The sequence below is a fragment of the Bemisia tabaci genome, chromosome 8 (assembly GCF_918797505.1).
Source record: "Bemisia tabaci chromosome 8, PGI_BMITA_v3".
Lineage (NCBI taxonomy): Eukaryota > Metazoa > Arthropoda > Insecta > Hemiptera > Aleyrodidae > Bemisia > Bemisia tabaci.
Genome location: NC_092800.1, coordinates 17,546,731 through 17,562,522, shown reverse-complemented (window position 1 = coordinate 17,562,522; position 15,792 = coordinate 17,546,731). Strand labels below are relative to the sequence as shown.

At 37.1% G+C, this 15,792-nt stretch overlaps 1 protein-coding gene across 5 annotated transcripts in view; it reads right to left on the bottom strand.

Moving 5' to 3' along the window:
* Positions 1-736: 736 nt before the first annotated feature.
* The window catches only part of zfh1 (Zn finger homeodomain 1), a 253,000-nt gene continuing 237,944 nt past the window's right edge, over positions 737-15,792 (bottom strand). For all 5 annotated transcript variants that reach the window (XM_072303441.1, XM_072303442.1, XM_072303443.1 and 2 more), the window contains 6 exons: positions 14,136-14,276; positions 11,738-12,839; positions 9,962-10,461; positions 8,296-8,503; positions 4,267-7,417; positions 737-4,155 (listed from right to left, as the gene is read on the bottom strand). In XM_072303441.1, coding sequence (XP_072159542.1) covers positions 7,212-7,417; positions 8,296-8,503; positions 9,962-10,461; positions 11,738-12,839; positions 14,136-14,276 — 2,157 coding nt within the window. In that variant the 3' untranslated portion in view covers positions 737-4,155; positions 4,267-7,211. The remainder of the gene's footprint in view (positions 4,156-4,266; positions 7,418-8,295; positions 8,504-9,961; positions 10,462-11,737; positions 12,840-14,135; positions 14,277-15,792) is intronic.

The following is a 15,792-nucleotide window of genomic DNA, read 5'->3' as shown; positions in this document are numbered from 1 at the left end:
CTTCTTTAATTCGAGAGGGACTGTTATGGGCGAAAAAGGGGGGGGGGGTGTGCTGGCTTCCTACAGAAACCTACCTAGCCTCTCCCTGAAATGTGAAGGATTTTGCCGAGTAAGACCTCTTATATTTTTCAAGCTGGACATTGATTCAATTTCTCGGTAAGAATAGCTTATAATTGCTCCTGAAAAGACTCAATTTGTCAAAATTTTCCGGGAGAGCCGCCAGAACCCCCCTGTAAAGCTAGGAGAGTGCCTGAACTCTTCTTCGTAGCGAGAGGGGTTCCACGTCCCCCCTTGATGAGGTGCTCCTCTGCCCCCCCCCCCCCGGAAAAGTTGCCTACCCGGTGCATAAAATATCATTGCTCGGGTTGTTTCTTGAGAAAAATTCAAGAATCTCTTACTTATTGTTTAGATACCTGTGTAGTTGATTTGCATGCCATGAAATAATATATTAGGTGTAGCATCCCTAATTTGAGTGCTATTTCAATATTTCAACTGCCCTTGACTAAAATGACGGCAAGGGCTGGTACCGGGGGGGGGGGGGGGTCGTCATAGCTTAAATAAACTATTTGTCATTTTGGGAAACGTGAACTGCCGTCAATTTAGAGAGTATGCAATCCGGAAATGTGTGGCCCCTTGCGCCCACCAGTACACCCCCCCCCCCCCCCCGGCCCCAGGGCTCTCATCCGGCCCTGAGCGGACTAGTGGAGATTTTTGTTGGTAAAGAATGACACTTAGATTCTCTTGAGTAAATAATTATAATTTATTCGTAAGGACTCAGACATAAGTTTAATGAAAAGAAAAAAACTATGAAAATTGGTAAATAAATTAAAATAAAAATTGGTAATTGTAAAAAAATAATTCATACAAAATTATATGTAAAAGGTAACCCAGAAACATAAAAGTAACACAAACATATAAAAAAAGAGAAAAAAAATGTCATACAGTGTAATGTTAAATATAATTCTTTGATCATAAAACATTTAGAGAGCAAAAAAAAGGGAAAAGAATTGAGAGAATTGCAATGGCAAAGGTATATTTAAAGTATTTCAAAATGCTTTGAAGCAACAAAATTGTACAGTAGTTTTTGCATAAAATATTTAATTACAGAAATTATTTTACAAAATACCTATGGGAAATTTCAACTGGAAAAGGGATGACTACGCGATAATGTGTGGTCAATAAATAAAATCTCTCTCAGTGAAACAGACGACGAAAAAAAAAAAAAAATTAACAATGCTTAAACAGTTTTAATTTGGTGCGTTTTTCAGACCATTCAATGCATTGCAACTCATGTAACTCAAGTCTTGACGGAGTCTTGGCCTCCTATTTTGCAGAGTCAAGGAAAAACGCCGGATGGAAGTCGGAGAGTCTCCAAAGCTTTACCTATAACACATTCATTTTTAGGAAAGTTATGAACATTTTTCCTTGAAATATTTCCTTGCAACGTTTGAAGGATCATATGGCATTCTTCCTTAGGTAGCGGCGGCATTATGGTAGTTAATTTAAAAAAACCAATAAGAGCAGACTTTGAAACTTAATGATTTCTTTTTCAGATTCCTTGAAGTGGCGCTGCAATTTGCCTGGCTTAAAATAATAGGTATACATTTAAATGGCCAACTTTTAACATTTTTTTTTTAAAAAAAAAAAAAAAAAAAAATTCATAGATAACTATGTACAAAAATTCAGGGATCCTAGTAATCTGACATGTATTAACAATTTGCGCCGGCTGAAACTTTAAAAACTCACCAGTCTACTTTTGACATTTTTATACAACAAATTTTGGTACATACTAAGGTAATTTGCATTTACAAAGAAATGCATTGCCGAGCTAAGGAGAAACGCAGTATGAACATTATAATGTTGCCAAATTTTCCCGTATAAAAAATGTATTGTGAAGGAAAGTTGTGCATATTTTTTCATGAAATTTTCGGACACTTTAGTTCCAAGGGCGAGGAAAATTCACTGTATATTTGGACGAAAAATAACCACAAGTTTCCAGGAAAATCCGCACTTTACCCCGGGAAGTTTGGCAATGTCTAAAGGCATCATACAGCATTTTACCTTAGCTAGGCAGTGCAGGACTCAATCAATAAATTTTTGAATTAAATAATTAATTGAAAAGCTGTTTATCTTAACAAATACTTATATACATGTACTGTAGGTATAAGCATGTTCACTGTAATAAAAAATAGCTTAATAAATTTAAAACAATATTATTGTCATATAATCTCCAAGTATTGTATTCTTTAGTCACGAAAAATTTGTCAACACAACCAGACTTTAAGTAATTTTTGAAAATAAAGAATCAGATAAAGCAATAGTAATATCCGTAACATATAGTAATTATAAGAAATACCTAACACATTCAGAAATTAAGGTATAAAAAATATGCGTTATAAAAAATAAAATTTAAAAAGTATTCACAGTTAATACTTCAAAATAAGGATTAGGTTGTGCTTAGCAATAAGTCATGGATAATTTTTTCCCGATCCTCCAAACAAAAATTGTGATACTGACAAAAGATGATAAGTTTGCACCTGAATGCTCACTTGGAACAATTTTTACGTGTTTGTTTTTTCTTTTTTATTTCTGTTAGTATGAAAGCACCTACAGAATCAATTTTTGGTAGAAATTTATAGGGACAGTGTAATTTTCGAAAATGAAGGCAAAATCTTCACTTACTGAATAAAACATTCAACTTGCCTTATTCTGCTGAATTATTCCACTCCTGTGGGCTGGGGGGAGGGAGGGAGGGCCTGCAGGGATCCCCTTGGTGGTAACGGATGGTTACTATGAACAAAAGGGGCAAGTACCTAATAGAATACCTAACTAACAGCAACCCACAAGGGCCATATTTACCTAGTCCCCACCAAAAGTCATCAAAAGTCTCAACCAACATCCTCACAATGACGGATGATGATTTTTTAGTAAAGACGAGTGATAGAACGATGGAGGGGGGGGGGGGCAAACCGATTATTTGGCTATTAACAAAAAAAATTAAAGTAAAACTGCACCTTTAACACAAACTAGGACTGAAATAGTGGAGGGCAGTTTGGGAACTTATTAAACTCTATCTATTGAGGGAATAAGTTATTTCCTTCCTCAGTTTTAAGAATAAAAAGCTGATTTGCATGATGATTTCCCTTTAAAGACCAACAAAAAGCGTGCTCTGCCAGAAGTTCAGATTCTTATTGCACCACAGAAAATCAAAATTGCACCGAATGACTAGGTGGCTCAAATGTGAGGCTCATCAGGGATAGTGTTCAAGTATTATGTAGCAGACTTTTAGTTGGGAGATAGATTATTATTTCACATAATAGACTATTATACGTAGGTAGTATGTTGTAGTCTTCCATAAGAAAATAGACTATTCAATAGCATTTCTGTGGGTTAAATTTTATTGTACGGCTTGGTAAAAGCCCAGCAGTAAGTAAATGAGCCCAAAATTTTAAAAGCAATCTGCGTTTTAGGGAATCTTAAGAATTTTGAGCAACATTTTGGGAAAAATTCCATGAAAATAAGGAGGGGGGGGAGCAGAGTATTGTTCAGCACTGAACAATATTTGAGAGAATCCAGGTTTGCTTTATAGGTAAGAGTGTAGGTAACCACGGGGGATCTTAGAAAAGTGCATGGTGTGACACTAGAACACTCTCTTGAAGAGAGGAAAACACACTTTATCTACTAGAAAAGACAAGAAAGTTAGGTAGGCGACTGCTCGACCGTGTTAAGTGGTCTTCTTTGTTGTGCCTGTGTGTCAGGAGAATGTTGATCAGAAGCCAAAGATATTTTTGGGGTTGCTAATAGGCAAGACAAAGATGATAACTGACAAAATCGACAAAGCAAAGATTTAATAATCCGCCTGAAGGTAGCTTGAGAAATATCTGTCAACTCCTTGAAAGAAACCTCATATTATTATCTGAATAGAAATGCATACAATTTTAAATTTCCAGGTTGAGATTAATTTTTCATCCTCTTTTTAAAATTGAAGTCTCAATAGAAATTTACAATAGGGTCTTGGTTTTAACTGGCCCATAGTTACCATCCTGACTGACCACTAAAACTGGAGAGGATTCTTCATTATAAAAAGTCATGTTGTTTTAATGTTTAAAAACAGAACGTTTTGTCACCATCAGCTTGTTTAAACTCAGCCTATTTCTTCTGCAGGTCGATTGTTGAATCGTTATCGAATGACCTTGATCGATAAATAGCATTGTAAAGATAGGGATTTATCGATCAAGTCCATTCGATAACGATCCAACAATCGACCCGCTGATATCATTGTTTTCTAGAGCTTTCTGGCGTAGCTTTGAAATTTTAGAAAATGAGAGTAGAGACTTCAATTTTCCAAGTTCATGATGAAGTAGGTATGGGAGGCAATTAACACTTGGGTTTTCTTTCTCACTCACAGGATATTCAGGTATTTACAGTAAAGGGAATAAATATGGAAGACTTGGATCCACAAAATTTATAAACACAAAAATGCACACGACAAAACTGGAAAGTCTGAGTGGAGAGAAAAGATGACCTGCTGGCTTTTGTCCTATCAATTGTTTCATTGCTTGGGCAATCGACAAACTGGCATTTAAGTCACACTAAACTCGATTCAATTTTCAATGTTTATTGTATTTCATTAAGTATAATTAGAAGTTCAACTTGGATAACTTTGATTGACTCACAAATCGATGGCAAAAGCGCAAAACTACATACCTCTGATTGCAACATAGCAGGCTTCCTATCATTTTTAATTATTTCTTTGAAAAGCTGGTCAATGTGATTTCTTGCCTGCTTCAATTTATTCTCTCTGTCAGCAGAATACTCATCAGAAGTATAAAGCTATAAGTTGGCTTGTTTATCTTTGGAGAAATAAAATAGGTGCAGAAATTTTGAAAAACCGTAATAGAGATACGTGGTTTTGCACTTAGGCTATCAAAATGAAAATCCACAAAATCACCAAGGTACCTACTCTGAGAGAGCTTTCAAAAACCAACTGCCAAATTTTTTGTCAAAAAGTAGCATATAGGTACTGACATTGCACATTTCAAAATATTTGTCCTTGCTTTGCGAGAAGACCAAGTGACTATGGACACCAAAAAACTATAACTGGAAATCGTGAGATTAAACTTTATAATAGGTTGAAAAATCATCTGCTTATGAGAGTGGGAGGAAATGATTCTCACTGGTTCAAACTTTGTAACATGACTGATAAATAAAACACCTGTGCATTAGGCTCCCTGTTGATTTTTGAAAATCAAATAAATGAAAGATTTACAGGCTTAGAATGAATGAGATCTCTTTGTATCCCCGGACAAGAACGGGAAAAATTGCGACTTTAAGCATGCATCATTGCACCTTTTAAAACCTAAACGTCTGTGGCCTTCAATAAAACAGTTACACAAGAGCCTTTATTTAGACGCATTCAAATCGAAAGGAATAAATCCATTGTGACATAACTCCTGTCAGGCAAGCATTCTTATTGATCTCAGGGCTCATGTCAGAATGGATGTAGTTCCTTTTGATTCAAATACGTCCATAATTAATTCTCCAAAATATTTTTCATTCCATTTTAAAATTGAACACAAGAGCAGACAATCAGTTGACATAATTTAATCTGAACAGAAATGTGAGGCAGAAGAATACGTAATGATAATTTCATCCTCTGAACTCCCGGGAATTGTGGAATTGTACCTTCTCTTCTGCCTCCAAAATGTTTTTGAACAAACGAAACACTGGACAGCTTTTAAAAAATGACAAGAGGATTTAAAGATGAAATGAAAAGATTACTGACCAATAGGAAGAATTTTGTTTTCATGAAAGTAAATTTATTTGTAATTATATATAGATATTTATTTCCAACAAACGCTGTACTTAGAAGCAATCATACGCTAACTGGTTTAAAAAACTGACTAGTGAAAATTGCACTTCAAAATGAATTCAGAATGTACAATCAGTGTTGTTTCCATCTTTAAAATTCAGAAAATTGCAGCTTATTTACTTGATTTACATACAAGATTGCCTTTAAGATCTGACTAATTGACAGGCAGAGCTCAGAGGTATTGTTTCATTTGCATTTAAGTCAAAGACCTTTTAGAATAATTTTTCTTAGCAGGTTTAATACAAATAGATAAGAGTCCAACTTCTTGTAAAGTGAAGGAAAGATAATGTACAAAAGAGTACGGATTTATTATTTCTTTTGGATCAGCGGATGTCTGGAGCTTAGTAATGTAATAACAAACTACAATATCACATATTAAATCTCTAAAAACTTTGACAAAAAAAGAAAAAAAAACCAATATGCACAGTTAGGTATAGGATGAGAGCAGGGAGAAAACCTACTTCATAGAATCAAACCTTCCCAACTTTGCAGAATTTAGAAACTTAATAACTGCAGTAAGCAGTTAAAAAGCATTTTAAAGAGAGAAAACTGTTGTTCGAATACAAATTTGAAAAAAAAAAAGAATTAAAGCTTTTGTTACTTGGTTGGTTGTAATTATTGAACTTGAACTAAAAATTCTACATTATCACAACATATTAGGACATAAAAATCTGAATCGCAAAGAAGGTCAGGCCGACAGAAACCAGGCACCGTTGCAATACTCTTTGTAACGAGCCCCAAAAAAGGGAGCACATCGTTACCACTTAAATTAAAAGATAAGAAAAATTCATTTCCTTGAAAAACAGGAAAAGAGCACATTTGAAATTCAGAAGCCATAAAACCAAATTCTAATATGTACAAGTACAAAATGAAAATTGCAGAGAGCCAATCGGGAAAAACTATATACAAGATCTATATAAAATGAATTTACAGATGGGTATTTTACCACAATCAGTAAAATGGACTAGATAAAATTTATAATCTATTATAACAAAATGTTCATCAACAATAATGGGAAATTCACAAAGAAAATAGAGCACACACCTCTTTAAAAAAATTCGCTCATCTAAACGATGAGGGTAAAAAACTTTTTAGTTTATTCAACTTGGAGTTAGGAAATTGGAACGATAGAGAGGCCTTCATTTCAATTTTCATCGACCCATTATTAAACAATCGGTGCGAAAATTGCATCTGAACAACTTGAGACTTCCCCTAAGAATGGTTCAATCATTCCCATGGTTTTTAAACCTCAGAAAAAGGTTTTTTACAATAATTTACATTGCATGCTTCAAATGTTAAACGATAAGAGGAGGTCAACGGTTTTATTGCCATAGAGAACCTATTTTGGAGGGGATGGTCTATACGGTTTGCAGTGTGCTGAACGATGGCTCATGTGTTGGCTGAATGAACCTGAATGAGAGAATTTCTTCTGGCATTTTGGACATTTGTACGGTTTCTCACCACTATGCAAGCGTGCGTGTTCTGTTAGGTGGTGTTTGTGCTTAAACGCTTTCGTGCAAAGCGTGCATTTGTACGGCCTCTGACCTGTAGAATCAAAAACAAAAATTCATTAAAATTTATTAAAAAAAAAAAAACCACAAACAGAATTTGCCATACCGATGAAGTCAGACAAAAATAAGTTTTTCAGCTTGTATGTTTGCCGTTTCCATGACTGCTGTTTGTCAAGAGGCTTCTAGAATTAGTGAGGACATTGAAAAGCAATCACATTAATTTGCTTTTATATAAATTGATGAATGCCGATAAACTTTTGTAGGGTTTGAACAGTGAGTTAATTTGTAATGAACGCTCATAATTTCAATATTTCTTGATAGAATTGGCCGTTACAAAAAAAAGTTAAAGAACTCGTAACATAAATGAGAAAACTTTTAAAAAAAATTATAATATATCTAAGTTAAGGAACCTTTTTTGTAGTTTTTTACATGGAAATGCCACCTTGCTTTTATGTATGTTTTCTATCACCTTTATTTTGGCAATTTTTAACAAAAATTTTATAGAAAATTTTTATAAAATTTCAGTTTGCTAGGTTGGATATTTTGCATTTACTTTGGTATTCAAACTTCAATCTGAATTTTAAAATTTAAAAGAGTAATTCTCATGCCAATTTTTTATCATGACTTTTTGGACAAGTAAATTTCACATACACTTCTCTTTGAAAAGAACCATGAGTGTACCTACACTGCAATCCATTTTTAAATATTTAAGTAAGTTTAATTTATATTTATGTAACTAAATTTATTTTACTCATTTTTTCTTTTGAAAAATTGAATTTATGGTACCTAGGTATGCATATTAAGTACCTAAGTATTCAAAAAGATCAAAATATTGCAGTAAAAAATAAGTCTCTAAGACTAAAAACTAGGGAAGAAAAGAAGTAAAAATTTGGATGAAAATTTGATACTGACCTGAGTGTTCGTACCTATGTCTAGCTAAGGAACTTGGTTTGGAGAAAGTTTTTGAGCACTGCTTGCAAGTGAACTGATCCTCTGGTTCACAGTCAGGAGGTATGGAAGCAGCTACCATTTCTAAATTAAGCTTCCGCCGTTTCACATCTCCTTCGCCCCCAGATCGGCAGCTTTCATCATCGGGAGCTTCACTCACATCAGAAAAACTCTGTTGAAAAAAACAACCTGAATTAGGCCATGGAAAATTTACAGAAATTTGATACTTGCCCTGTCGATGTTCTGACAGGGCGTGAAATTATTATCTCCCTGTCAACAATGCCTGCATGAATAAAGAGAAGATTTAAAATAAAGTCTAAAAATTGCAATGCAATAGTCCTTGCCCAGGTAAGCAAATTTTAGATCTGTGTTCACAAGAGTAAGGACTGGTTGCACTAGACACAAAATAAAACAATGCTATTTGTCAAATGTGATTTCACTTCAACAGCTGAGCTGATGCCAATAGTTTTAGTAACAGCTAAGAGGGAATTTTTGAACAACTCTCATGTGATGGATTGCGTTTTCAAATTCATGAGAGCATAAATTTTCCTCATCTAATTACATAAATTCTTGAAAGACTGAAAATCGCCTTTAAAAATACTCTACAAAATTAGGAATGACTTTGGGTTTTAAGTAAACTTTAAATTAGCTTTGGAATACATTACACCAAACTTTACATTAGAAACAAAGAATCAAAATCGAATCCTCCAGAGAGGAGATTTTACGTGAAGATACAAACTTTACTTAATGTGCTTTTAGTCTGATTACTCCTGATTTTTAAAAATCATTCATTTTCAGTTCCGACTAAGATAATATTGTTAATTTTTTAATTTTCAGAACAATTGGAGAGGAAATATTCACGAATTGTCCTGAAAATTCTTAATTTAATGGATTCGGAGAACAAGGTGCATATAAGTGCAGTTTTTGCTATTTTGAGAAATACCTACGTATTTGAAGTTTCGAAATTGTAAGTATGGATCCTTATGGCGGGAAGAAAGTTCAAACTGACTTTTAATGATGCTTAAAAATGAGAGTACGAAATCGAATTTTTCACCGAATATGCATTAAAGGTACATTAACTTGAAATCATTGATAGCCCAATTTTTTCAAAAACTGCACTCGTGCGCCTTGTCCTCCAAGCCCCTAACTTGTCAAGGGAAATTTGGGAACACTGGAAAAAAAACACATGGGATCTAGAGTCCAGACTCTTAAAAACATCGACAAGAAAAAGTACTCTTGATTCAATCAGAATCTAGCTTAAATCAAGAACCAAGCCTCTTGATTTAAGCGGATTTCGTTTTGATTCAAGCAAAAATCCGATTGAATCATGAGTACTTTTTCTTGTCAATGTTTTCAAGAGTCTGGACTCTAGATCCAACGTGTTTTTTTTTCCAGTGAAGGTCTGATGGTTTATACGGCGTTTTTCCTCGGCAGAGGCGGATCCAGCAATTTGGCAACACCGGATTGCCTCCATTTAAACCTATGCTAAATAATCGATTCTTATTGGAGCACCTGGTCCTTCGAATCGATACATTTCCATAGATTTAAATGGAAAAAATACTATGTTGCCAGTTTGCTGGATCCGCCAATTTTCCTCAGTACGGCAGATTAGTAAAGCATGGGAAGTTACCCTCTTGGAAAAGTCATTATAGTGCATGGCGATGGCCGGTAAGGGTGAATGCGACTGCAGATGAGAGTTAGCGTAGATGGAGCGATCCATAGGAACTAGACTAAGAGCGTTGCCATTGGCGTGGAAGCGGACCGACGGCTGGGCCAGGATCCGCGCCAGCTTGCTGCCGTCCATGGGCGAGGGGGACCGCCGCGGGTCTAAGTATGGATGGAATGTTGGCGACTGGAGGGACAGGTTCATGGCACCGTAGTCCTCGGAGTCCGAAGAGGGGCCCTGCGGGGAGGTGGCGGGGGAGGATTTCTTCGTCGACAGGTCCAGGGGCTGTTCCGCCAGGACCGGGGAGGAGTTGGACGAGTAGGACCCGCAAGTGTTCAAAGGCTGCATAGAGGTCGGCACTGGGTACGATAGAGGAACGAACGGGATGTGAACCAAGCGCCCTTCGCGCCGGTCCCGAGCGCGGTTGTTCTGGAACCAGACTTGGACGACTCGGACTGGGAAACCTGGAACAAACAAGATGAAGGATTAAGATGAGGAAAAACATGACCAGTGATAAACTATGAGGAAATATAGAGCATACACTGGAAAAAAAAACACATTGGATCTAGAGTCCAGACTCTTAAAAACATCGACAAGAAGACTCTTGATTCGATCAGATTTAAGTTTAAATCAAGAACCAAGGCCTCTTAATTTGAGCGGATTTCCTTTTAATTTAAGCTTAAATCTGATTGAATCAGGAGTCCTTTTTATTGTCAATGTTTTCAAGAGTCTTGACTTCAGATCCAATGTGTTTTTTTTCCAACCGAATGTGTAAATGGACCGACTTTTGCAATTAGGAACTGCAATTTCTGACTCAGGTTGGAAACAACGTATGTGCCATTAGTTTCCCTATATAATTGGGTGTATTTACAAATGATCCGGAAATTGTAGTTCCTAACTACAAAATGTAGTTCAAATGAAAATTTGCATAAAGATATCCCAGCGGGCCATGCAGATCGCAATAAATAGCAATTAGGTCCGTGGTAAAATTGGACTACATTTAGCAATTATAGGAACTACAATTTCTGGCTCGTCCGTAAAAATACATATGTCTATAGGTAAACTAATGGCGCATACAGTACGTTGATTCAAAAAAACTTCCTACCGCTGGGAAAGTAAATCTTGCATCGTGATAAAAATGAATCCATGCATTTCCGACGGAGACTTTAACGCAGAGGTACGAAAATGAGCGTAACGCGGTAGCGGAATGCAGCACACTTAGCATATGACCTCTGATAAAAAAAAAAAAAAACACAAGAGTAACACGTAACGCACTACTTGAATTCTTTTGACCGACAAGTTCCTGGTCAACGGTTTTTTTTCTTCAAGTGAAGCTTTAATAATCTATAAATTCAATATTCCTTCAGAAAATTAAGGAAGTACACAATCGCAGCAAAATCAGGTGTTTCTCAGCACTTTTACGCACTTGATGGGGGAACTGCCATATTTAGGTCTGTGAATAAAATCCGTCTTATAAAGAAAGTGAAAAAAAGTTTTCTTCGAAGGCAGTCACCCCTCCCCCCCCCCCATCTTTTCAAAATTCTTTTAGTACTCTTAAAATCTTCGCAGAGGATGTATTCTTCTTTCCTGACTACTTAAGTTTTCATGAGTGATATTTCATGCCTTTGACGAAAACTTTTTTTCACTCTTTTATAAGATGCATTCAATTATTCACAAACCTAAATTTTGAAGTTCCCCCATCAAATGCGCTTTAAGAGGAAAATTCAATTGGATAATTACCTATTTTCTCAGCTATTTTCAGTAACTCTTCTCTCTTCGGCCGCGGGTTCATAGAATAGTGGGTTCTGAGAACGGCGAGCTGCTCCTCTGCGATCTGCGACCTGACCCTGATCTTCTTCCCGTCTTGGTCCACGTCGCCATCCTCGTCCTCCGTTATGAAATCCTTGGACGAGTCCCTCAAGTCGTCCTCACTACTACTCATGACGCCATTCTCGTGGATATCGTCCGTCTTGACGGAGACAGCCTCCTCGAGCTTGGCGGCCAAACCCTCCTTCCTATCCTCGCTACAACAGAGGAATCTCTCATGATGGTGCAGCTCTATCGAGTCCGCGAAAGACTTCTGGCAGAAGCGGCAGGTGAGGCTATCGGCATGGTCTTCAGTCCGCGGCGAAGAGATGCTCGGGGTCCCGGAACTACAGGACGTCGATGGGAATTTCTGCATGTTCTCCGCGAGGAATTGTTTCGTGACGCTATGACTCACAGTTTCCAATATGTGTTTGAGACCGTTCAATTTCTGATCGGGCGGAAGCTCTGGTTTCTCCGGATCTTCGCTCTCATTCTCTGGTTTCTCTTCTTTGATCTCGGCGTCCGAAGTCATCTCCTCCTTCACCTCTTTCAGCGGCGAGAACTCGGGCTTTTCGTCCAACGAGCGGGGGAGGTTCGACGCGGACAGGTGCTCCAGGATATGGGACAGGTTTAGGCCATAAGGTGTCGGGAAACCTGACGACAGGTAGAACGGGTACGGGGCCCCACCGGCATTGGACGCGGGGGAGAAGTTGGACAGAAATGCGGCGGCGTCGTTCGGGTATTTCGGGAAGGGCGGGAAGGTGTTGTTGTTGTTGAGGAAATTGTTTGCTAGGGGTTTCGTGGGCGAGAGGAGGAGGTTTCGGTTGGGCTGGTTGATCAACGGACGGGAGCCTTGCTTGATTCGGTCGAGGTTGCGATTGTTCCCGCATGGATTCCTTTGATTTAGATTCTTGAGGTTCGGCACGAGGCATTTCTTCGATGTCATGTGGCTCGAGTACGAGCCGGAGTGCGAGAATCGCTTCCCGCAATTGTTGCAGACGAACGGCTTCTCTCCGCTGTGGATTCGCACATGCTCCTGGAAAATACGTAAAAAAAAATATTGATGAGGTACATTAAGGAGGGGGCATGAGGCAACAGACCATAATTAGCTTGATAAATGGACTGCATTTTGCAATTTGGAACTATAAATTCTGGCTCTTCTGGAAAAACACTTATGTGCATAGGAAAACTAATGGCACATACGTTGTTTTTAAACCGGGCTAGAATCCATAGGTCCAAATTGTAAAATGTGGTCCAAACGGCATTCTCATTTTTTCAATTTTCTTTTCACTTTCTTCATTCTTTTTAAATGTATTTTTCACTTTCATCTGAGTGATAAATTTGACAATATATTCTTTTAGACCGTCGATAATTCTGTGGTATTTATTTAAACCATCTTGAATACATCTTTCTTTTCCAATAACAACATTGGAAAAAAAAAAAAAAAACACATTGGATCTTGAGTCCAGACTCTTGAAAACATTGACAAGAAAAAGGACTCTTGATTCAATCAGATTTGAGCTTAAATCAAAAGGAAATCCGCTCAAATTAAGAGGCTTGGTTCTTGATTTAAGCTTAAATCTGATTGAATCAAGAGTACTTTTTCTTGTCGATGTTTTTAAGAGTCTGGACTCTAGATCCAATGTGTTTTTTTCCAGTGAAGGAACTTGAATTCAAAATTCATAATATTTACATTACCTAGCACAAAATAAGGAAAAATACCACAAATTCTGCTTTAGATGATAGAATAAATTCATTGAATTGATAAACGGGGATTTATTTTCTGAAATATAAGTCCATTCAGTACAGATTGACAGATTTTGAGACATTTAAACAGACAGTTCGAAGTTAAAGTAGTCCAATTTCCAATAAGAGAACCCTGTGCCTTAGCTGGGAAACCATCGAAATTACAATGAGTAAAAGACGCCAATCAAATGAATAAATTACGAAGAAGGAAAGAAAAAGGGGTGGTAAATCTCTCTTTCTGACTAACAGAGGATATCAGGGCTTAAATATGGGAGAGAAAGTTACAATTCATACCTACTTCAGCAATAGACGATAGAAGCTCACAGCTCCTTCAATGGATAGCGTCTTTTTACACGCTGATCCCATGCGGTAACTATTCGTACTCTTAGGTCGAGAAATTGCATACTCGAAATAGTGAAGGAGTTTTGAATTCAGACTGTTTTCCGTCGTGGGATCAGATTGCTTAATGCTCTGAGCACCATTCTGAAACGATCTAATTTCAAGATGGGTTCAGTGAATTTAATATTCGACAGAGAAGAGGAAAAAGCGGAAAAATTTGCTCCTAAAAATTCGAAGGAAAATTTACCTTGAGATGATGTTTGAATTTGAACGCTTTTTCACACTGTTCGCACTTGAATTTTCGGAGTTTGGTTGATTCGTCGTGACTGATCATATGCCTTTGCAGACGGTACACATTCGCGAACGTTTTGCTGCAAATTTTGCATGACTGAAACAAACAATGTCAAGAGTACATGAATATACTGGTTATGGGGTCAGAGTCACACATAACAGGAATGCAGATGAAAGAAGGTAAAAAGAATGGACTTTTGAAAGAGCATCTTCTGATTTAGGAATATCATGGCAGGTCGCCCTCTTAAAAAGCGCCAAAAAAAAGAGAAAAAGAAGAAAAAACGGATGAAAAATAAAAATTTCAGACTGCGGCGCGACAGGGATATCAGGTGCGCGGGAGTCTCCACCTGAACTTGGCGACTGAAAAATGAAGGTTTAGGCTACCATCGTGTGACTCCTTGTTTTTTTCTCTAGAGGGTTTCATGTTAGCAGGGAGAGGGGGGGGGGGGGCAAAAGGAGCTTGGGGTCCGTCGGCGCGTTGAAAGAAGACAAAATAAAGTCGAGATACGTGGAAAAAGAACAACCACCAGCTGCGTGCATCTTTGCGTGCGCGCGCTGTTGCCTGATTTGGCGCGAAAGACCTTCTGTTTATCTCCTGTTTAAAAGGCCGATATGATATGAGTTTGTTTTTTTCGAGAGCGAGGTTTTTGGCTGATTTTGACATGATCTCTACTATACTTTCTGCTTTAATGTTGGGTTTCCCAGAAAGATTTTCGAGGGGTATAGGTTGTACATCAAGGCGTACAAGTTCCACTTTCCGGTGACAGTTCAAAGCAAAACTAGCATTTTGGGAGATATTATTTGATACCACGATGTATATTAAATTCCGGGGTAAAATGATCTTATTTGCTGAGAAAATAGTTACACGAAATTATTAAATTAAATTAATAAAAAAATTTCATGAATTACATGAAGCTATTTTTTCAATTACACTTGAAGAAAATTCGTTTCAATTCTTATACATTGTTTTCTCTTTGGTAAAAAAAATCGTTTTTGATGATGAAGTTACATTTTTTTTACTTAAGAAGAGGAGGAAGAAAAAATTACTGGAAAACATTTCCTTAAAGTAAAATGAACAAGTTCAAGGAAATACTCCTTGAGGCAGGGCGGTTTTCTCTCCGATCAGAGACAAAAAATTCAATTACTAGGAAAAATTTTTTAGACAATTTTTCTTTCTATGTAATCTTAAGGATCTCAATCCTGGGATCAAAATTGAACACTGGTTCCTATCAGCGTCCCTTTATAGAGAGAGTTGAGAATATGGATTGTTGAGTTTGTGGATGTCACAAACGGGAATAAAGATTACACAAATCGGACGTTTTTTGTAATCTTTGATCAACCCATTTCCGAATTCCTATTTCCGTTCCCTCTCTCATTCCATATGTTCCTTGCCGTACCCCCTATTCCCCGGTTCATTTCCAGTTTATGATCTTTGCATTTGGTAAAAATGTGATCTTTATACCCGTTTGTGACACTGTGAAGGCCTAAAATACGGGAACCAATCAGAAATGGATTCACATTGTCTTCACTCTCAGTACAAAAGGACTCTAGTTTCAGGGTGTCTAGTATTTTTTAATTTTGAAAAATCCTGATATTTTCCTGATTTTTCCTGA